Raw genomic sequence first — 24,542 nt, 5'->3', positions numbered from 1 at the left:
TATCTATCTATCTATCTATATATCTATATCTATCTATCTATCCATCTATCTATCTATCTATCTATCTACCTATCCATCTATCTATCTATCTATATATCTATCTATCTACCTATCCATCCATCTATCTATCTATCTATCTATCCATCTACCTATCTATCTATCTATCTATCTATATCTATCTATCTATCTATCTATTTATCTATCTATCTATCTATATCTATCTATCTATCTATCTATCTATCTATCTATCTATATCTATCTATCTATCTATCTATCTATCTATCTATCTATCTATCTACTCTATCTACTCTATCTATCTCTGTCTGTCTGTGTACATTTTTGTGCCGGCCACAGCTATGCCGTTTTACGTGCGATCGGGCTGAAACCTTCAGGGGGTGTAAAGAGCACCCATGCTAACAGAGTTAGGTCATTGCCCTAATTACCCATGTCATCAGTGATGTCATCAATGATGTACCATCACTGATGATGTCATCAGTGATGTCATACATAGGCATTGTGACATCATTGTGACATCACTGATTATGTCATCAGTGACACACACACACACACACACACACACACGAGAGAGACTGAGGGAGAGAGAGGAGAGAGAGAGGGGAGAGAGACTGAGGGAGAGAGAGGAGAGAGAGAGGGGAGAGAGACTGAGGGAGAGAGAGGAGAGAGAGACTGAGGGAGAGAGAGGAGAGAGAGACTGAGAGACAATCACCATTTACTGCAAAGAGGAATGCAGTCTTGGGCCCGACAGACACATACACACCCGCGCGTGCGCGCATGCACACACAGACAGTCACACACACACACACACACACACACACACACACACACACACACACACACAAACACACTTTGATATCAGAGATTCATGATTCATAAAGTAATTGTTTCCATTGACCCATATAGGATTTGCTTTCTGTCTTCAAAACACAAACATCCTGTTTTCAGCCTTCCGCTAATTTCTGTCTCTTCTGAAACATGAACCTCTCTGTCATTGTCAGCATCATCAGTTGTTCTCATGACTGTGAATACTATTTAATCAACAACAGTTTCAACTTTACCGTAAGAGACACAACACTGAACCAGTATGAGTAAGCAGAAGGATGGCGTTAAAAGTTATCCAAATGTATTTGCATTTTATTATTTATTGAAATGATGACTATGACGTCTAGCAGAGTGTGATGAGTTCTTGACCTGTCTAAATAGGGAAGCTGGATATTCCACCCAGTGGCACACTGCTGCCTGCTGTTCTTCTGTCAGTACCTCGGTCTGCCACAAGGCTTTGGTTTCAAACTGATATCCACACACCATATAGGAGCTGAGAATTGCCAGAGCTAAGCTAAAGATTGACAGATGTCACTGAACCCATTACAGTAAAGCTTCTGTCATGTTTAGGCCTATATGTCTGTTCAGTCTCTCGCAGGTGTAATCATTAGCTTGTAGCACATGCTCGGGCTCCTATATGAGAACATTGTGAACAAAGTATGCCTGCTAACATACATTTACATTTAGGTCAAAGGAAAACAATAGAAATATAGAACTGATGCATTCAATATATTATAGCAATTCAGCATTATTGTCAAGGCATACAGTATGGAAGCGAAGTAGCAAATTAAGTATTTTATCCACGTAATGTTTCTACTTTCAAGCAAGATTTTACAACAGCAGTCAAGTCAAGTGACAGGATCAGGCCGTGTGTCAGCTCGATAGGAACAGTTCCTCAGTTCATAGATCAAGGTTGAGTGTGTGTGTGTGTGTGTGTGTGTGTGTGTGTGTGTGTGTGTGTGTGTGTGTGTGTGTGTGTGTGTGTGTGTGTGTGTGTGTGTGTGTGTGTGTGTGTGTGTGTGTGTGTGTGTGTGTGAGAGAGAGAGAGAGAGAGCCGTTTGATTCTGCACAAGCAAGACTCCAACAGAACGATTACACAGGAGAAGTTTTGAGATTTCCACACACACCCATTGCTCACATGACTTACTGTATGCCATATGTTTTATTATGAGCATTTTCCACTTCAACGTGCCAAATAGGTTTCTTGCGCTACATCCTGTCAATGTGATACGACATGTCGTAAAGGTTCAGGCAACAAAACCAGGTTCATTGAGAGCGATAACCTTATTTTATAGTTTTCAAAAAAAGCATGAAGATTTAAAAGACGGGTGTTTGTCAAATAATTGTGTGGAACGTGAAAGAGAATAGAGGAAGAGAAAACTTTTGTGTTTAAGCTCAATTCGAGCACATGGTTACATCTTGTGCCCTGAAATCTTCAAATATTAAGATTTTCTAATGGGAATAATTTCCAGTGTAACGAAATCAAAACAAATGTGAGAACCTAAATTCCTGAATTCTTGTATTTTGCTATTTTGTTTAGACTCCATGTTTTGGTCCAGATGATTATCAAACAAGATGTTTTCTTTATTCTGAATCTGAATCCTGTATCATGTGATCCTGTATCACTTATGACTTGACTTAGTTCAGCACTCACATGACCCATGAGAGTCACGCTGTAGTCTGAACGTACGTGGGATAGTTTGAGGCTGTAACCCGATGACGCAATGTACTGTATGGAGGAACCAAAGGTCATCACAACTGATAGGAACACCTTCAGGAAAGACCATACAATAGGTCACACTTCCTTATAGAGGGGTTATACCGGCATCACATGGGGGGGATTTTCAATTTAAAGGGATAGTTCAGATTTTTGGATGTGAGGTTGTAAGAGGTACTTGCATACAGTCAGTGGACTACATGCAGTAGAATGCAGCCGGCGCGGTCCCAGTTTGGAGAAATGGAGACCGGCCACGTCCGGCAAGTAGAGCTGTCTGCTGAGTGTGCAGGAGGCCACGAGCAAAAAATATACACAAAACAAAAAAGAAATGATAAAATGCAGTCCATACCGCTCACCTGGCGTAATACAATTCTCCACAAGCCCTGAGATGCCAAGTTGACTTTAAGAAAAACATCCTTTACACCCTATTTTAGCTGAAATCTGCTGTTAAGCACTTGTAGATCCAAGGGCAGCTGGCTACTGTAGTTAAGAATTCAGCTAAATACAGGGTGTAAATTATGTATTTTCAAGTCAACTTGGCATCTCAGGGCTTGTGGAGACTTGGATTACGCCAGGTGAGCAGTATGAAAGCATTTTATTTTATTTTTATTTATTTATTTATTTATTTACTTTTTTGCTCGTGACCCTGTTCACTCTCAGCCGGCAGCTCTACTTACCTGACAAGGCCAGTCTCCATTTGGACCACGCTGGCTGCATTCTACTGCATGTAGCAGTAGGGGCGGCTGTAGCTCAGGAGGTAGAGCGGCCAGGTTGTCACCAATCGCCTTGGATGAAAGAGGTCGGTGGTTCGATTCCCGGCTCCTCCAGTCTGCATGTTGAAGTGTCCTTGGGCAAGATACTGAACCCCAAGATTGCTCCTGATGGTGTGCCAGCACCCTGCGTGGCAGCTTGCCACCATCAGTGTATGAATGGGTGAATGTACCTACTGATTGTAAAGCGCTTTGGATAAAAGTGCTATATAAATGCAGGCCATTTACCATTTACAACCCCACATCAAAAAAATCTGAGCTATCCCTTTAAATTCATGAAATTATTTAATATAAAGTCTTGGTTTTACTACATTATTTATGATATGGACGTTTCAGCAAACCATAGCTAATACAGAGTGGAGGATAGGAGTAGGATGGATTGCCAGTGGATTTGCTCTGGCTTGCAGTAAAGTTTATGAGCCTGCTACTATCAACACACTGTAGAGAGAGAGTAGGAGTTCAGTTCAGCACCAGAATACCAGGCCTTTGCAATGACATGAACACGCCAGCAGATGGCGGCATTAACCTGCATTTCTGCTCAGTGGAAAACATTTGTCACTGCATCACACTTTTTATTCAATTCTATAAGTCGATAATACAATAAAGCACCAGTGCTTTTTGTGCTGTGAATTGACTTAAGAGGCTACACCATTCAATTCATGTCATTATAAAGCTCAATATCCATCGCCAATAAATATGTGCTCATGCAGACCAGTGTTGGGCAAGTTACTTTCAAAATGTAAATATACTACATATTACTAGTTACTTTCTTTTGAAAGTAATAAGTTACTTTATAATGTTACTGCCTGTGTAGAGTAACTGGTTACTTTTTACACTACTTTTGCATTACTTTTCACCAAAATAACAACATCAGTAGCTGAATGACACATCGCCGCCCCGGAACCATCCCGAAAAATACTTTCAACCATCTTGAAGTCAGTGTAAACCGTCCAAAATCCTAAATGTTATCCTTTTCCTTTGCTATTGTCATCTATAGTGGTTATTTGCATAAAAACACAATTTGATTAGGAAATGATTGTATCTTTATTTAAATATGTGCTTTGACTATTTTTTTTAAGTAGGCTAACTCAATTCGTAACTTGTGTTACTTGACAAAGTAACTGGTATAACATTACCGAAATCCTATTGGTAATAAGTTATATTACTGAGTTACTGCTAAAAGCAATACATGTAATATGTTACTTTTGTAATGAGTTACCCCCAACACTGATGGTGATTGAGAGAATCTATATGTTTTCTCTTGGCGTGCTGCACACAGGTGGTTAAATTGGCGAGTATCAATGCTATGTCGAGTGAATCAACACAACGAAGCAATATAACGTGACTATGGTTGATTCAGCCTGGGAACATCGTAGCTGACAACACTAATGCGAAAAGGCTGTAAGACGCTCGGCATGGGAAAGTGAGAGGAACGCTATCCCCGCTAAACTCTGTCTAATTTCATTACGCTACATGTTTCCTCAGCTTAGAGCCAATCACATAGTTGGCTGCTCTCTAGTGGGGGGTCAGACATAACAGCGGCTAAGTTGTGACAGTGGCCAAGGCTGGCATACCTCGACGCAGAATCTGATTATCGGATCAATAACACAGCAACACTTGCTGGCGCATAGCTGGGATGTGGGACGTCTCCTCTGGTTACACATAGCTGGCATTCACCACTCGTTCCCACTTTATAGGTGACAAAGTGCGAATACGAGCAGGAATTCAAATGCGAGGCCTTTTAAACTGAGCCCGAGAGCAGGCGAACGGCTCAACCTTCATTAGATCTGGTTGGGCTCCTGAGTAAACGATCACGTCCCCCCACATTTTATGAATCAGTTGGTAGATATAAAATCAGAAACTGGTCTAAAAATAATCAGGTATATATGTTCTACCAAGTGATATTGCCCTGTATTAATTTGTCCAAGCTAACAGTCATTTATCCCCTGGAAAGTGTTGAGCTATCAGTGGACCGGGTCTCTATATTCCATTTTTATCCCCCCGTTAGTGCTAATTTTAATTTATTTATCCTGGTTGCTGCTCCACCCTCTGTCGATCTGGGGAGAGCCGAAACTGGCTCCATGCTTCCTCCGAGACATGGGCAGTTAGCCAGCCGCTTCTTTTCACCTGACAGGGGAAGCTTCGCCGGTAGGACATAGCACCTGGGAGGATCACGCTATTCCAACCGATCCCCCCCCCCCCCCCCGTCTCTAGCAACACTTAACTTAAATTACTGTAGCTCAGAAACTCTTCTTAATGACACTCAAGGCGAACAAACAAGAGATGGCACAATTTACCATAAAAATATTTATTGACATCACAATCTTCTTTTTGACACAGAAATGAGAGATGACACGCAGAAAAAACAACATCCCAAAATACTTCTAAATTCCAAATTCAAAACATCTAAAAACGACACTGAGAATTGGCGAACTAAAATGGAACATCGTCAAATTATGAAAGTCGATCCAGAACAAAGTAATAATGGTTGAACTGAACAAAAACTCGATGTGTGTTTGAGAAATGATCTTTAACCTCCACAAAGGATTCCTTCACAGATAGATCAGAATTCACCGTCAAAAAAACACATTTATGGTCATCGCCTTCGCCTCTCTTTAGAAAACACAATCAACTGAACCACGATATCTTCACAACACTGGCCTAATCAAATATCTTCATTTTTTTTTAGAAATTCACAGAAAAACAAATAAATAGAAACACCTTTTTTTTCTCCAGAGAACAAAATAATATAATAACCAAAAAAGGCATCACAATAACAGTCACAATGCACAACAACAACAACAACAACAACAACAACAGCGTCCCGCCTCTCCCTGCATGTTGCATTTGTGAAATGCAGATAAGTGGACGATGACGACCGCCGTCCCGACAAAGGACACGAGGCAGAGATATAAGCAGGCACATTGGAGGGACGCCTCGCTGAACACGAGGCAGAGATATAAGCAGGCACATTGGAGGGACGCCTCGCTCGCCCCATCCCCACCATCATCTCTCTCTCTCTGTCCTCGGCAAAAGTCTGCCTGTCTTTCCCCCGGTCCAAAACGGGTCACAGTGGCTCAGAACCTCGCCAAGGTCTGTGCTTCACCGACAGCGAGAGAGAGAGAGAGAGAGAGAGAGAGAGAGAGAGACATAGCGAGGGAGTGGGGTAGATGAGGAAGAGTGGAACAGCACAGGTTATAGACAGTGACACACACTCTCTCTCTCTCTCTCTCTCTCTCTCTCTCTCTGTGTTGTCTTTATCTCCATGGTGCACACACGTCGACCTGGAGCAGGGCTGCATCCTGGCAGGGGAGGCCAGTGGCTGAGAGGGGGGATGGGGGGGGGGGGGGGATAAAGGGGACACGCTTGCTTAAATAGAGAAGCGGGTCCAGAGCCTAATTGGATCTGGTACTGGCTGGTCAATGTGACTGAGGGGCTCGTTAGAACCAGTACAGCTCCTTGCCTTTCTTGTGGTGCTGGAGGCCTGCAGAGGAAAGGACAAGGGGACAAGAGGGACAATGAGACAAAACGCACGGAAACACAGGTTGTCATGGAGTCTATATTTCTGCCAAACATGCTGTTTTAGAGGCAGAAGCGAGACACCTTTCTTTTTGATGATTATGATGTGTGTGTGCGTGTGTGTGCGTGTGTGTGTGTGTGTGTGTGCGTGTGCGTGTGCGTGTGCGTGTGTGTGTGTGTGTGTGTGTGGGTGTGTGTGTGTGTGTGTGTGTGTGCGCGCGCGTGCGTATGTGTGGAGAGGGGGTGTTGGTGGAAAATATGTCTGTCTGTGTGCATCTGTGTTTGTGCATGTGTGTGTGTGATGCGGGCATTCTATTTGATGCAATGCTATTATAAATCATAGTCGTATCATATTATCGTACTCAGAAATCAGAATGCCTGGAGTAATGTGTGGAAGCAGTGATTTTTTATTTCATTTCATTTAATTTAATTTAAACGGGCAAATCAGCACACCGCACGCGTACGATAGATCGGCAATACGCCGTTTTGTAGGCGGCTCATGGTCCCGCCCCCTTTTAGGGGGGGAAACACAAGCCCCTCCCCGTTGACTTCAATGTAAAATAGCAGTACTCAAAACAAATGGTAGAAAAATAACAGAATTAATCTTGTTTATTAATGACGCAAAAACACCATGACATGACAATATATTACAACTCGGGCCGGCCACAGAATGCGCAAGATACACCGTAAATATGACTTTGACCCATCTAAAATCATGTGACTCATGACCCGTCTCTGACCTAGTTCCGGTGTCCGCCTGTTGCTAATTTAGCCTTCCTACATGAAATGCTGTTGTAGTGGAGCCCAGCGTCGGCGTAGGCTACTTGGCTCGGGGCTGTGATGTATATGTGACATGAGTCACATGATTTTAGATGGGTCAAAGTCATATTTCCAATTTATCTTGCTCATTCTATGGCCAGACGAGTTGTAATATATTGTCATGTCTGGTGTCTTTGAGTCATTAATAAATTAAATTAATTCTGTTATTTTTGTATTATATATTTTTTTAGTACTGCTATTTTACATTGGAGTCAACAGCGAGTGGCTTGTGTTTTCCCCAGTGGGCAAGCCCACCTCCTTTCCCACGAAGATGCGGAAGTATTTGTTTAAGCTGTAATTCATCGAATGACCATTTGGGCTCGGGGGCAGTAGAAAGATCTCCCCATGTTAAAATGCCCGTCTTTGTAACATGATTAAACATCTTTCCAGTGAGGGGTGAAACACGGTTTTGGTCTATATAGCTAATTTCACCTTTTCATAACAACTGTAGGGGGGGTCATTTTTTATATAACTCGCCCCGTTTGGAGTAAGATAGATGATAGAAAAGGGGGTGATTGACAGATCGCCTGTCCAGTGATCGCGCAGCTTGCCGATCACGGACCAATAGCAAGCTGAGCTGCGGCTCGGGGAAACTCCCATCTCACGTGAGGGGCGGAAGGACTCAACCCATTCCCTCCCACTCTGCTGAAGAAAAATCAAGATGGCGACGGCCAACGTTTGAACTCCGCCAGGGAGCAGAAATTGAATGGGACAGATACGTCCATATTATTTATGTCTATGGTTTTCCCCCTTCTATTGCCGATCTATGGTATGTATGCTCTTAGCTTGTTCTTCTGTAATGATCGAGACACCATGGGGACATTCTTCTGTCACAGAATCCTCCCCTGAGGGCCCCTCGGTCATCCTAGGAATGTCAATGTCATCTCATGGACGTCACTATTCAGAATGTCTTTTACCAGCAGCAACTTGCCATTTGCACTGGTCTGCCCTGCTGTAGAGAGTCGCTTTATGTGTTGTTGTGATTGTTTTCTGATCATATGTGTAATGATCACATGTAATGATCATATGTGTAATGATCACATGTAATGATCTATGTGTAATGATCTATGTGTAATGATCAGGGGTGTCACAATGTTTCGTCGCACGATATATCGCGATATCGAAACGTCACAATATCGATATCGTCAGAAAAAAATGATATCGTAATAAATAAATAAATAAAAGAATTTGCTCCTGAATAATAATAGAACAAATTTAGCAGAATCAACACGCATGAGTGAGGGGGTAGACTACTACTGGCATGGCAAAACAGCTCAAGGGGTACATAAGATTACATAAGTTTAGGGACCATTGAGCATGAAATAAATAGATTGTATACTTTATTTTTCTTTCACCATGCAACAAACATTTAGTTTGTGACAGTGTGACACATTCTATTGCAAGAGAAGCATTATCTTCCATGTTGTTTTCTAGTTATTATAATAACAATTTCCAAAAACAGCATTTGTTTTGTATTTTGTGTATTTCAAATGAAAGACTATTTTTCCAGTATTTTCCCAGGGCTCCCTTGAAAAGAGGTTTCGATTTCAACGGGACTCACATGGTTAAATAAATGATAAATAAATACATAAAAATTATTTACTTTTGTTAAAAAAAATATTGTTAAAATATCGTATCGTATCGTTATCGTGAACCCAATATCGTGTATCGTATCGTATCGTGAAATTAGTGTATCGTGACACCCCTAGTAATGATCATATGTAATGATCATATGTGTAATGATCACATGTAATGATCATATGTGTAATGATCATATGTGTAATGATCACCGACAACCTGCAGTAAACATGTACATGTATATAGCACACACCGCCCAGACAGCGTTGCCAGACGTACGATAATTATCGTATTTGTACGATAATTTTGACCTCTGTACGATGTACCTCAAGCTCAACCTTGGTAAGACAGAGCTACTCTTCCTCCCAGGAAAAGACTGCCCTCTCGCAGATCTCTCCATCTCCATTGACAACACCACTGTACTTCCCTCCCAAACAGCTAAGAACCTTGGGGTGATCCTTGACAACCAGCTGTCCTGCTCAGCCAACATAGCTGCTACAGCACGCTCCTGTAGGTTCTCTCTCTACAACATCCGCAAAATCCGTCCCTTTCTCACAAGAGAAGCGACTCAACTCCTGGTCCAGTCTCTTGTCTCCTCCCGCCTGGACTACTGCAACGTGCTCCTGGCCGGCCTACCTGCCACTGACATCCGACCGCTTCAGCTCATTCAGAACGCTGCAGCCCGTCTCGTATTCAACCAACCCAAATTCTCTCACGTCACTCCCCTCTTCCAGGAGCTCCACTGGCTTCCCATCTCGGCCCGCATCAAATTCAAGACACTGGTACTGGCCTACCGGGCAGTACACCAGTCAGCTCCCCTGTACCTGCAATCTATGGTCAGGTTCCAAACCTCTCAGCGCTCCCTTCGCTCCTCCACCAGTGCAGGTCGCCTCGCCCCTCCTTCGCTACGGGGGCTCAAAAGTCGCTCATCCCGATCTCGACTCTTCTCGTCCCTGGCACCTCAATGGTGGAACGAGCTTCCACCTTCGGTCAGGATGGCTGAATCACTGCCGATCTTTCGGAAAAGACTAAAGACGCACCTTTTCAGGCTCCATCTGGGCCCTTCTTGATCTAACTTCGTTCTCTCTCTTTCACCCAAAAAAAAAGAAAAAAAAAAAAAAAAAACTAACCTTAACTTGTACCACTAACCTAAACTTGTACCACTGTTCCTTCAGAAGTGTAGTTATCACAGACTGTGCTCCATAGTAGATTGCTCTATTGCTGACAAAAATGTGTTATTGTAAGTCGCTTTGGATAAAAGCGTCTGCCAAATGACGTAATGTAATGTAATGTAATGTAATGTAATGTACGATCAATAATCCCAAAATCCCCCAAATGTACGATAATTTCATCATTTTGTGACACTTAGACGAATCCTACGTCTATCACTCTATCTGTTTATACAATCATCTCTTCAAACAACATATTTGCAGCCAATACGTGCAGGGTGTTTTGTTGTTGTTGCAACGCAGGCTGAGATCACAGTGTTGAAAAATCATGCCAAGTCCAAAAAGTAGCCTGTGATCAGCCGCAGCCCCCCCGACATAGGCGCGCCGCGCTGGGGAGGGGGCGTACGATAATTTCACTCCAAAAACGATAATTTTGACCCTCTGGTCCGATAATTCAACATTTGCCATCTGGCAACACTGCGCCCAGACGTCAAGTGACAAAAGCTGTGAAGCTGCTGGCTTGTGTGTACCTGCGTCCATGTTGAGGGCCAGGGTCTGGCTGACGTACCTGCGTCCATGTTGAGGGCCAGGGTCTGGCTGACGTCGCCCGGGGGCAGCAGGCCAGGCCAGGAGGGGCTGGGCTCCAGCTTGCTCACCTCGTAGTGGCCGGGCAGGGCGGACAGGTGGGCGGGCCGCACGGCGGGCATGAGCAGGGGCCCGTAGTGCGGCTCCAGGGCCGAGGGCGAGTACAGTTCGTGGAGGGGCCTCGGGGGCCCGTAGGCCTGCGCCTGGGGGTAGCCCCAGCTCTCGGGCGCGTGCGGGTGGGAGTGAGGGTGGGCATGCGGGTGGGCGTGGGCGTGCGGGTGCGGCAGGCCCGGGTGAAGCCCCGAGGCGTACGGGTCCATGGAATAGGAGGGCGCCCCCTGAGGCGAGGAGTAGTTACTGTCCCAGAAGGAAGGGGGGAAGCTGCGCCGGCTGCTCGGTGAAGGGGTGTCTGGTGGAGGGAGAGAGAGAGAGAGAGAGAGAGAGGGCGATCACATTCAGCCCGAGGAGGAGGAGGAGTCAACGTTGTGACAAGTGTGCAGTGAATCACTTGAAATGGAAAGGCGGGCGAGCGGGCGAGCGGGCGAGAGAGGAGCTACTTTAATGCTACAACATAGATGTGACTCACATGACTGCTGCTACACCCTCTGGCCCAGATAGCTTCCCCATTGGATCATACTAACAAACAAGCCCCTCACCCCCAACAAGACACAGACATAAATACAACCGTGTTCTCGTAGAGAGAGAGAGAGAGAGAGAGAGAGAGGGAGGGAGAGAGAGAGAGAGAGAGAGGGAGAGGGAGAGGGAGGGAGGGAGGGAGGGAGGAAGAGAGAAAGGTAGTAGAAGAAGAGAGACACATCCCTCTATCCTAGCAGTCTATATAAGGCAGAAGCTCTTGACCTGCAGTGAGGCACCACGGCTCTCAGTGCCTTAAATCACTTGTTGTGGCGACATCTCTCACTCCCATGTCAGCCCAAGTCTCACAACACACTCATGCACGCACACGCACACGCACACACACACACACACACACACACACATGCGCAACTTTGGCCCTCTGCTGGCACCCGCTGTCCCTCTCTTGTGTCTCCCCCCCACCTGTTGTTTTCTCTGCCCCCCCCCCTCTCTCTCTCTCTCTCTCCCCCCTCCTCTCTCTCCCCCCCCTCCCCCCCCCCCTCTCTCTCCCCCCTCCTCTCTCTCCCCCTCTCTCTCTCTCTCTCTCTCCCCCCCTCTCTCTCTCTCTCCCCGCCCCCGGCAGAATGTCAGCAAGCCATTTGATGTTTTCAGCAGTATACTTTTATATTTAGATATTCCACTGAAAAAGAACACCGTCCAGCCGGAGCAGTTGCGTCGCCTTCGAGCCCGTATCACACAGACCACAGCGCAGTATATCAATCCCAGCAGCAGGCAGGCAGGCAGGCAGGCCAGCGACTGACTGACTGACTGACTGACTGACTGAGCAGCCATTGTGGGGCAGGAGCTGGAGCCAGAGTCAGAATGGCAGCAGCCGCCGAGCCGTTTGAAGGGGATACGCTGGCCCGGCGAGGCTGTGCGCTTACAGCCATGTATAAACATAGTATCTGTTGTGAGGCAGGAAGTGTGTCTGGGTGCCGACATGAAGACGTGCTAGTGGACCATGGAGAGAGACAGAGACAGAAACAGAGGCCAGGCTATATAGGCCCTAAATGGACACCCGCGCGGCTGCAGGGGAGAGCCACACTTCAAGACAATACATTTTTAACTTTGTGTTTTGTTGCAATCAGAAGTGCAAGCATAAAGTATATAAACACCATAAAAAAAAAGCATGTTTCTCATTTTAAACTTGAAGCATTTGAGATTTTTCTTTTTCTTTTTTCAATTTTAAAACCCTCCGTCATGACTGACAAAACAGTATGCCCAAAGATGTCCAGTCAAAGCTGGCTATCATTTTTGGATGCACGACTGTAGGCCTACAAAAGAGTAGAGCTGGGTATTGGTTCAAATTTCAAGAATCGATTCGATTCCGATTCACAAGGTTGCGAATCGATTAATCCCGTTTCGATTCGATTCGATTCGATTCCGATTCGATTAATTTCAATACCGATTTGGTTAGTGATACCAAAACGTGTTTTTTGAGCTGTAACCTGAATTACATGACTGTCCAGTTATGTAACACATAAGTAGATACATGGGGAAAAAAGTTGCGGACCGGTTGTCAATTTTAATATATTTACTCACCAGGTGGTGACAAAGGGTAAATAACAGCCTTTTCATCTGTCAATAAAAACACTTTCACAATTATGCACAGTGATTTGATTTCAGCCTATATAATTTCTAGATATTAATGATCAAACATTTCCATTTATGTAGCCTACAGTATTTGTTTTTGTTTCAACTACAAACATAAATAAACGTCAACTTGAAACTATGTTTCAACTACCACACACAGCATAATATTTTAGCCTATGTTTATTATTATTATTATTATTATTATTATTATTATTATTATTATTATTATTATTATTATTATTATTATTTTTTTTTTAATCGATCTCTGGACATATGAATCGATATCAAAGGATTAAAATAAAAATCGATTACAAATCGGAGAATCGATTTTTTGAACCCAGCCCTACAAAAGAGTGTGTGTGCACACCTGCCTTGACTTTTAAAGTTGTACCTTTACCACGGTCATGGAAGTCCCTTTGGACTGCTAATAGCTAATGACCTTCGTGACCTCTGCCCCCCTACGCCCCGACCTCTCCAGGGACAACAGCCCAGCTTCTTCAGTCCTGTCACCTGATCACATCACCTGTCTGCCGCTCTGCTGTGCTCTGCACAACTGTCACCTCACCCTGTGTGGCCTCCAAAGCAAGCATGGGACACCAGACAGACAACTGTTGTGGCACCTAGGCTATGCTCACTTAAATCAATGGAATATATGCACGCAGATATGGAGCGGAGAGAGGGTCACAGACTGGTCACACCTGTCTAATGTCTGACACTGTTTTTTTTAACGTGTCTTATTGTATGAATCTTTTGTATTGTATTGTATAATAATTTTGATATTTAACATGTTTTTGTGTTGTTTTGTTGTGGACAATTCTATTCTATTCTATTGTTTACTCACATTTGTATTTATGTACTGTAGCCTATCTAACCCATAGCTCTCCATTACAATGCATTGTGCACAGACACTTTAAAGTGTAAATGCATATGGAAACAAAAAGCTAAATCCAAAATCACCCAATAAAGGCAATCTACAGTATGAGTGTTGTGCATCCCATGCACACCTGTGTGTGTGTGTGTGTGTGTGTGTGTGTGTGTGTGTGTGTGTGTGTGTGTGTGTGTGTGTGTGTGTGTGTGTGTGTGTAGGTGTGTGTGTGTGTGTGTGTGTGTGTGTGTGTGTGTGTGTGTGTGTGTGTGTGTGTGTGTGTGTGTGTGTGTGTGTGTGTGTGTGTGTGTGTGCGTGCGTGTGTGTGTGTGTGCGCGCCCCTGCAGTGTACCTGTGCGCTGATGGTCTGCCGCCCGCCGCTTGCCCTCTCCGTCCATGTAGGAGCTGAGCGCCCTGGAGAAGTGCTCGTCCACCACGCTGCTGATGTCGCCCTGGTAGTAGGTGAAGAGGACGCAGCGCGACGTCAGGTACTCGGCCTCGGGGGCCTCCTGCTTCTCCTTGGGGCCCTCCTCTGGCCGCGAGGCCGCGGGCGTGTAGGATGAAGATGACGAGGAAGAGGAGGAGGTTGATCCTCCAGCGCCCGGACCCCCAGACACCCCCTCGGGACCCCTGGGAGCGTCCATAAAGTCCCGGCAGTGAGAGGAAGCGCTCAGACCGATGGGTGCCTGCATGCCGGGTGGGGGGGTGGGGAGGGGGGTGTACAGGGTTAAGACAGGTGCGCAGAGGACGGACATATCTGGAGTTGTCTGTGAGACATATTGACATAATGTTTTTCTTTGTGTGTGGCGGCGTGTTTGCATGCGCTTGCGTGCGTGCATGTGTGCGTGCACGTATGAGGGGGAGAGTTGTGTTCCAAAGTGTTCTGTGCCTGGTATGGAACAAACATGGACTCCATAGATTAAGCAACAGAACGGTAACAAAACAAAAGAAAGGAAATGCAAAATGAAAGACAATCTTTGGAAATGATTAACCCAACAAGAGCACATGGGATATCCTATACCTGCTGTTCGCTTTTACGCACAGGCACATTAACAAAAAAAAATCTCCCGATCACCCAAATTGAGCGCTAAGAGTCGGAATAACAATAATAACTGCAACAATATTAGGAAAACATTGGAGAAATGACCCACTGCCTACCTGTAAGCTATTGATAAAAGCAGGAGCAGTCGCTGCGTACGGTGCGTAATGTCCATAGGCTGGGTACATAACATCCAAACAGCTCATGGTAAATGAGCGGCGTCCTCACTGCTCTGTGGAAACAGACCTTGCGGAGAGAAAGCGCGACAACATTCCGTTAATTTGCCGCAGAGAAACGCGCTCGGTGCGGTCACTGGTCAACGCGAAAAGCCCGTGGCAGCCTCGACATAGTCCCCCCGAGAAAGAGCGCACCTCTCTGCTCTCTGTACGAAACGACAGCTGCGGGAGCAAAATGTGGTGAGGTTTATGGAGCAGGCATGAGAGTGTCCTGGCCTGTACATCTCTCTGTCAACCCCTCCCACCTTTACCGACCCCCCTCCCACCACCCATATAACCAAACTACCACCAACACTCCCACCACCACCAGTACAACGATTACAGACGTTAGCCTACTGATCACACATAGGCTGATAATTACCTACCACCCTACAATTAGCCTACTTTGTCTAATAGGCTATAGATTAAAATGGTCTGACAGTGCATGTTAGTTGTCAAGAGACTATAGGCCCAGAATATGCCAAAGCTGAGAAAATATACTGAGCATACTGAAATACAACATTTCTACTAACATGTTTTTGTTTTTTTGTTTGTTTGTTGTTGTCTTTTCTGGGGGCAAAATGATGACTATGGGTCTATAACGTGGTGTATAATATTAAAGTTTATAGACCATCAGGCAAATCTATCCAGTTCCTAACAGATTTGGATGAAGTCATTGAGAGTTATTAACAGCCACACAGCAGTGGACACATGATGTAAGTGATTCAATGATTTTCCTACTGTAGCTACTTGAAAACGTTGAGCCGCGTCCAAGCTGAAAGTGTATCCATGGTCTTAAAACAGCCATCGGTTGCCAAGTAAACCTCCAAGTCATCCGAAGTATTTAGTGTGTTCCCAGAGTGACACATACGTGTCAACTATAGGTTGCATACACTGGTCATACCAGCATCGGGGAGAAAGGGACAGTGCACAAATCCGTGACAAATTATCACCTATCAGCAGTGCAAACAAGACGATTTCTTCACACACACACATAAACATACCTACATGCGCAATCAGACACACCACATGCATGCAGCGACTCATCTGCGTACAACAATGACTTGGGAAACGTGTCCTAAAGATGAAGCCGTGATAACAACACCCAATAAGATGCAATCTCTTAAGGTGTAGCCTATGTTTCTTGTCTTAAGAGTTTACAGGTGCTTGTTGTTTGGGCATGCCAGTCTTTTTGACAGGCACTTTAGAAGGCCTGGGAGAATAGTGTGGAAAATTTGCAGAATTCCATGGACGAGTGTCAGATGAGGTGGAATGTCTCTGATGTATGCGAGCGGACGAGCTCCCTGGGAAGTTACATCGTCCCTCTGCTACGTTCTCTGGATGGAGAACATGACCAACATCTCGCTATGCATACACCACACATAGCATGAATAACTAGGAGCTATTGGCATGTTAATGAATCAAACATGCTCCTAAATAGCAGTGGATGAAAGTGGCATGTGATGCGTTTGCTGCCACTTGTTCCGCCCAAACTCTTGCATCATCAATGTTTTGATATTTACATTACGCTGATGGCATGCTGTAATACGGTGGTTCTCAACCTGAGGTCCCGGGGACCACCAGCGGCCCGTGAGGGGGGTTCCAGGGGGTCCCGAGCAAACCGATGAATTGTTATATACAAGAAGAATGACTGTTTTGATCATCTCTCTGCTATCTCTATGGTACCTACAAAACAGACTTCTGGGGGCAGGGGGGGGGGGGGGGGTTATAGCAATAAAAAAAAAGTGGGACAACATCTAATCAGATGTATGTGGCTCTAAAATAGATAAAATTATGGATCCTTGATATGAAAAAGACTGAGAATCATTATAAAATATATATTTCGAGTGTCTCAAACTATCATCAGGATATATTGCATTTAATAATGATGATAATATAATGATTATAATGAGTGGGAATGTTTCCAGATTTTTGGAGGTGGCAACATGACTTCAGTCCATATTGCCCTTGTTGCATGATGTGCATTATAGGCTATAGAGATACTGTACATACAGGACAGCTAAAGCAGAGCATTATGGGCCATAGAGATACTGTACAGGACAGCTAAAGCAGAGCATTATGGGCTATAGAGATACTGTACATACAGGGCAGCTAAAGCAGAGCATTATGGGCTATAGAGATACTGTACATACAGGACAACTAAAGCAGAGCATTATGGGCTATAGAGATACTGTACATACAGGGCAGCTAAAGCAGGGCATTATGGGTTATAGAGATACTGTACATACAGGACAGCTAAAGCAGAGCATTATGGGCTATAGAGATACTGTACATACAGGACAGCTAAAGCAGAGCATTGTGGGCTATAGAGATACTGTACATACAGGGCAGCTAAAGCAGAGCATTATGGGCTATAGAGATACTGTACATACAGGACAGCTAAAGCAGAGCATTATGGGCTATAGAGATACTGTACATACAGGGCAGCTAAAGCAGGGCATTATGGGCTATAGAGATACTGTACATACAGGACAGCTAAAGCAGAGCATTATGGGTTATAGATATACTGTACATACAGGGCAGCTAAAGCAGGGCATTATGGGTTATAGAGATACTGTACATACAGGACAGCTAAAGCAGAGCATTATGGGCTATAGAGATACTGTACATACAGGGCAGCTAAAGCAGAGCATTATGGGCTATAGAGATACTGTACATACAGGGCAGCTAAAGCAGGGCATTATGGGCTATAGAGATACTGTACATACAGGACAGCTAAAGCAGAGCATGATGGGCTATAGAGATACTGTACATACAGGACAGCTAAAGCAGGGCATTATGGGCTATAGAGATACTGTACATACAGGGCAGCTAAAGCAGAGCATTATGGGCTATAGAGATACTGTACATACAGGACAGCTAAAGCAGAGCATTGTGGGCTATAGAGATACTGTACATACAGGACAGCTAAAGCAGAGCATTATGGGCTATAGAGATACTGTACATACAGGACAGCTAAAGCAGGGCATTATGGGCTATAGAGATACTGTACATACAGGACAGCTAAAGCAGGGCATTATGGGCTATAGAGATACTGTACATACAGGACAGCCAAAGCAGAGCATTATGGGCTATAGAGATACTGTACATACAGGACAGCTAAAGCAGAGCATTGTGGGCTATAGAGATACTGTACATACAGGACAGCTAAAGCAGAGCATTATGGGCTATAGAGATACTGTACGTACAGGACAGCTAAAGCAGAGTATTATGGGCTATAGAGATTACTGTACATACAGGACAGCTAAAGCAGGGCATTATGGGCTATAGAGATACTGTACGTACAGGGCAGCTAAAGCAGAGCATTATGGGCTATAGAGATACTGTACATACAGGACAGCTAAAGCAGAGCATTATGGGCTATAGATATACTGTACATACAGGACAGCTAAAGCAGAGCATTATGGGCTATAGAGATACTGTACATACAGGACAGCTAAAGCAGAGCATTATGGGCTATAGAGATACTGTACATACAGGACAGCTAAAGCAGAGCATTATGGGCTATAGAGATACTGTACATACAGGACAGCTAAAGCAGAGCATTATGGGCTATAGAGATACTGTACATACAGGAAAGCTAAAGCAGGGCATTATGGGCTATAGAGATACTGTACATACAGGACAGCTAAAGCAGAGCATTATGGGCTATATAGATACTGTACATACAGGACAGCTAAAGCAGAGCATTATGGGCTATAGAGATACTGTACATACAGGACAGCTAAAGCAGAGCATTATGGGCTAGAGATACTGTACATACAGGACAGCTAAAGCAGAGCATTATGGGCTATAGAGATACTGTACATACAGGGCAGCTAAAGCAGGGCATTATGGGCTATAGAGATATTGTACATACAGGACAGCTAAAGCAGAGCATTATGGGCTATAGAGATACTGTACATACAGGGCAGCTAAAGCAGAGCATTATGGGCTATAGAGATACTGTACATACAGGGCAGCTAAAGCAGGGCATTATGGGCTATAGAGATACTGTACATACAGGACAGCTAAAGCAGGGCATTATGGGCTATAGAGATACTGTACATACAGGGCAGCTAAAGCAGAGCATTATGGGCTATAAAGATACTGTACATACAGGACAGCTAAAGCAGAGCATTATGGGCTATAGAGATACTGTACATACAGGGCAGCTAAAGCAGAGCATTATGGGCTATAAAGATACTGTACATACAGGACAGCTAAAGCAGAGCATTATGGGCTATAGAGATACTGTACATACAGGACACCTAAAGCAGGGCATTATGGGCTATAGAGATACTGTACATACAGGACAGCTAAAGCAGAGTATTATGGCTATAGAGATACTGTACATACAGGACAGCTAAAGCAGAGCATTATGGGCTATAGAGATACTGTACATACAGGGCAGCTAAAGCAGAGCATTATGGGCTATAAAGATACTGTACATACAGGACAGCTAAAGCAGAGCATTATGGGCTATAGAGATACTGTACATACAGGACAGCTAAAGCAGAGCATTATGGGCTATAGATATACTGTACATACAGGACAGCTAAAGCAGAGCATTATGGGCTATAGAGATACTGTACATACAGGACAGCTAAAGCAGAGCATTATGGGCTATAGAGATACTGTACATACAGGACAGCTAAAGCAGAGCATTATGGGCTATAGAGATACTGTACATACAGGACAGCTAAAGCAGAGCATTATGGGCTATAGATATACTGTACATACAGGAAAGCTAAAGCAGGGCATTATGGGCTATAGAGATACTGTACATACAGGACAGCTAAAGCAGAGCATTATGGGCTATATAGATACTGTACATACAGGACAGCTAAAGCAGAGCATTATGGGCTATAGAGATACTGTACATACAGGACAGCTAAAGCAGAGCATTATGGGCTAGAGATACTGTACATACAGGACAGCTAAAGCAGAGCATTATGGGCTATAGAGATACTGTACATACAGGGCAGCTAAAGCAGGGCATTATGGGCTATAGAGATATAGATAGTATAGTACTGTACGTACAGGGCAGCTAAAGCAGAGCATTATGGGCTATAGAGATACTGTACATACAGGACAGCTAAAGCAGAGCATTATGGGCTATAGATATACTGTACATACAGGACAGCTAAAGCAGAGCATTATGGGCTATAGAGATACTGTACATACAGGACAGCTAAAGCAGAGCATTATGGGCTATAGAGATACTGTACATACAGGACAGCTAAAGCAGAGCATTGTGGGCTATAGAGATACTGTACATACAGGACAGCTAAAGCAGAGCATTATGGGCTATAGAGATACTGTACATACAGGACAGCTAAAGCAGAGCATTATGGGCTATAGAGATACTGTACATACAGGAAAGCTAAAGCAGGGCATTATGGGCTATAGAGATACTGTACATACAGGACAGCTAAAGCAGAGCATTATGGGCTATAGAGATACTGTACATACAGGACAGCTAAAGCAGGGCATTATGGGCTATAGAGATACTGTACGTACAGGGCAGCTAAAGCAGAGCATTATGGGCTATAGAGATACTGTACATACAGGACAGCTAAAGCAGAGCATTATGGGCTATAGATATACTGTACATACAGGACAGCTAAAGCAGAGCATTATGGGCTATAGAGATACTGTACATACAGGACAGCTAAAGCAGAGCATTATGGGCTATAGAGATACTGTACATACAGGACAGCTAAAGCAGAGCATTGTGGGCTATAGAGATACTGTACATACAGGACAGCTAAAGCAGAGCATTATGGGCTATAGAGATACTGTACATACAGGACAGCTAAAGCAGGGCATTATGGGCTATAGAGATACTGTACATACAGGACAGCTAAAGCAGGGCATTATGGGCTATAGAGATACTGTACATACAGGACAGCTAAAGCAGAGCATTATGGGCTATAGAGATACTGTACATACAGGACAGCTAAAGCAGAGCATTGTGGGCTATAGAGATACTGTACATACAGGACAGCTAAAGCAGAGCATTATGGGCTATAGAGATACTGTACACACAGGGCAGCTAAAGCAGGGCATTATGGGCTATAGAGATACTGTACATACAGGACAGCTAAAGCAGAGCATTATGGGCTATATAGATACTGTACATACAGGACAGCTAAAGCAGAGCATTATGGGCTATAGAGATACTGTACATACAGGACAGCTAAAGCAGAGCATTATGGGCTAGAGATACTGTACATACAGGACAGCTAAAGCAGAGCATTATGGGCTATAGAGATACTGTACATACAGGGCAGCTAAAGCAGGGCATTATGGGCTATAGAGATATTGTACATACAGGACAGCTAAAGCAGAGCATTATGGGCTATAGAGATACTGTACATACAGGGCAGCTAAAGCAGAGCATTATGGGCTATAGAGATACTGTACATACAGGGCAGCTAAAGCAGGGCATTATGGGCTATAGAGATACTGGACATACAGGACAGCTAAAGCAGGGCATTATGGGCTATAGAGATACTGTACATACAGGGCAGCTAAAGCAGAGCATTATGGGCTATAAAGATACTGTACATACAGGACAGCTAAAGCAGAGCATTATGGGCTATGGAGATACTGTACATACAGGACAGCTAAAGCAGGGCATTATGGGCTATAGAGATACTGTACGTACAGGACAGCTAAAGCAGAGTATTATGGGCTATAGAGATACTGTACATACAGGACAGCTAAAGCAGAGCATTGTGGGCTATAGAGATACTGTACATACAGGACAGCTAAAGCAGAGCATTATGGGCTATAGAGATACTGTACATACAGGACAGCTAAAGCAGGGCATTATGGGCTATAGAGATACTGTACATACAGGACAGCTAAAGCAGGGCATTATGGGCTATAGAGATACTGTACATACAGGACAGCTAAAGCAGAGCATTATGGGCTATAGAGATACTGTACATACAGGAAAGCTAAAGCAGGGCATTATGGGCTATAGAGATACTGTACATACAGGACAGCTAAAGCAGAGCATTATGGGCTATATAGATACTGTACATACAGGACAGCTAAAGCAGAGCATTATGGGCTATAGAGATACTGTACATACAGGACAGCTAAAGCAGAGCATTATGGGCTAGAGATACTGTACATACAGGACAGCTAAAGCAGAGCATTATGGGCTATAGAGATACTGTACATACAGGACAGCTAAAGCAGAGCATTATGGGCTATAGAGATACTGTACATACAGGACAGCTAAAGCAGAGCATTATGGGCTATAGAGATACTGTACATACAGGACAGCTAAAGCAGAGCATTATGGGCTATAGAGATACTGTACATACAGGAAAGCTAAAGCAGGGCATTATGGGCTATAGAGATACTGTACATACAGGACAGCTAAAGCAGAGCATTATGGGCTATATAGATACTGTACATACAGGACAGCTAAAGCAGAGCATTATGGGCTATAGAGATACTGTACATACAGGGCAGCTAAAGCAGGGCATTATGGGCTATAGAGATACTGTACATACAGGGCAGCTAAAGCAGAGCATTATGGGCTATAAAGATACTGTACATACAGGACACCTAAAGCAGAGCATTATGGGCTATAGAGATACTGTACATACAGGACAGCTAAAGCAGGGCATTATGGGCTATAGAGATACTGTACATACAGGACAGCTAAAGCAGAGTATTATGGGCTATAGAGATACTGTACATACAGGACAGCTAAAGCAGAGCATTATGGGCTATAGAGATACTGTACATACAGGACAGCTAAAGCAGAGCATTATGGGCTATAAAGATACTGTACATACAGGACAGCTAAAGCAGAGTATTATGGGCTATAGAGATACTGTACATACAGGACAGCTAAAGCAGGGCATTATGGGCTATAGAGATACTGTACATACAGGGCAGCTAAAGCAGAGCATTATGGGCTATAGAGATACTGTACATACAGGACAGCTAAAGCAGAGTATTATGGGCTATAGAGATACTGTACATACAGGACAGCTAAAGCAGAGCATTATGGGCTATAGAGATACTGTACATACAGGACAGCTAAAGCAGAGCATTATGGGCTATAAAGATACTGTACATACAGGACAGCTAAAGCAGAGTATTATGGGCTATAGAGATACTGTACATACAGGACAGCTAAAGCAGGGCATTATGGGCTATAGAGATACTGTACATACAGGGCAGCTAAAGCAGAGCATTATGGGCTATAAAGATACTGTACATACAGGACAGCTAAAGCAGAGCATTATGGGCTATAGAGATACTGTACATACAGGACAGCTAAAGCAGAGCATTATGGGCTATATAGATACTGTACATACAGGACAGCTAAAGCAGAGCATTATGGGCTATAAAGATACTGTACATACAGGACAGCTAAAGCAGAGCATTATGGGCTATAGAGATACTGTACATACAGGACAGCTAAAGCAGAGCATTATGGGCTATAGAGATACTGTACATACAGGACAGCTAAAGCAGAGCATTATGGGCTATAGAGATACTGTACATACAGGGCAGCTAAAGCAGAGCATTATGGGCTATAGAGATACTGTACATACAGGGCAGCTAAAGCAGGGCATTATGGGCTATAGAGATACTGTACATACCCGACAGCTAAAGCAGAGCATTATGGGCTATAGAGATACTGTACATACAGGACAGCTAAAGCAGAGCATTATGGGCTATAGAGATACTGTACATACAGGACAGCTAAAGCAGGGCATTATGGGCTATAGAGATACTGTACATACAGGACAGCTAAAGCAGAGCATTATGGGCTATAGAGATACTGTACATACAGGAAAGCTAAAGCAGGGCATTATGGGCTATAGAGATACTGTACATACAGGACAGCTAAAGCAGAGCATTATGGGCTATAGAGATACTGTACATACAGGACAGCTAAAGCAGGGCATTATGGGCTATAGAGATACTGTACGTACAGGGCAGCTAAAGCAGAGCATTATGGGCTATAGAGATACTGTACATACAGGACAGCTAAAGCAGAGCATTATGGGCTATAGATATACTGTACATACAGGACAGCTAAAGCAGAGCATTATGGGCTATAGAGATACTGTACATACAGGACAGCTAAAGCAGAGCATTATGGGCTATAGAGATACTGTACATACAGGACAGCTAAAGCAGAGCATTGTGGGCTATAG

General features: G+C 44.0%; 1 protein-coding gene across 1 annotated transcript; it reads right to left on the bottom strand.

Annotated features, from left to right (window-relative positions):
* Nucleotides 1-6,732: 6,732 nt before the first annotated feature.
* vgll2b (vestigial-like family member 2b) lies at nucleotides 6,733-15,444 on the bottom strand. Its single transcript, XM_083634422.1, has 4 exons — nucleotides 15,247-15,444; nucleotides 14,441-14,774; nucleotides 10,981-11,406; nucleotides 6,733-6,811 (listed from the first exon to the last, which is right to left on the bottom strand). Exons 1-4 carry the CDS (start codon nucleotides 15,331-15,333, stop codon nucleotides 6,768-6,770), a joined length of 891 nt encoding a protein of 296 aa, XP_083490548.1. The 5' UTR covers nucleotides 15,334-15,444; the 3' UTR covers nucleotides 6,733-6,767.
* Nucleotides 15,445-24,542: the final 9,098 nt, after the last annotated feature.

This window comes from Poromitra crassiceps, assembly GCF_964638095.1.
Source record: "Poromitra crassiceps genome assembly, chromosome: 3".
Classification (NCBI taxonomy): domain Eukaryota; kingdom Metazoa; phylum Chordata; class Actinopteri; order Beryciformes; family Melamphaidae; genus Poromitra; species Poromitra crassiceps.
The sequence above is the reverse complement of the archived record's forward strand: the minus strand, read 5'-3'. Positions and strand labels throughout refer to the sequence as shown.

Bases quoted from the DNA above. Each gene is read 5' to 3' on its own strand.
- vgll2b (XM_083634422.1), bottom strand. From the start codon at position 15,333: ATGAGCTGTTTGGATGTTATGTACCCAGCCTATGGACATTACGCACCG. The intron at 14,775-15,246 runs GTAGGCAGTGGG...CCCGGCATGCAG, and splicing joins CTTTTATCAATAGCTTACAG to GCACCCATCGGTCTGAGCGC. The intron at 11,407-14,440 runs GTACACTGCAGG...TCCCTCCACCAG, and splicing joins GGCAGACCATCAGCGCACAG to ACACCCCTTCACCGAGCAGC.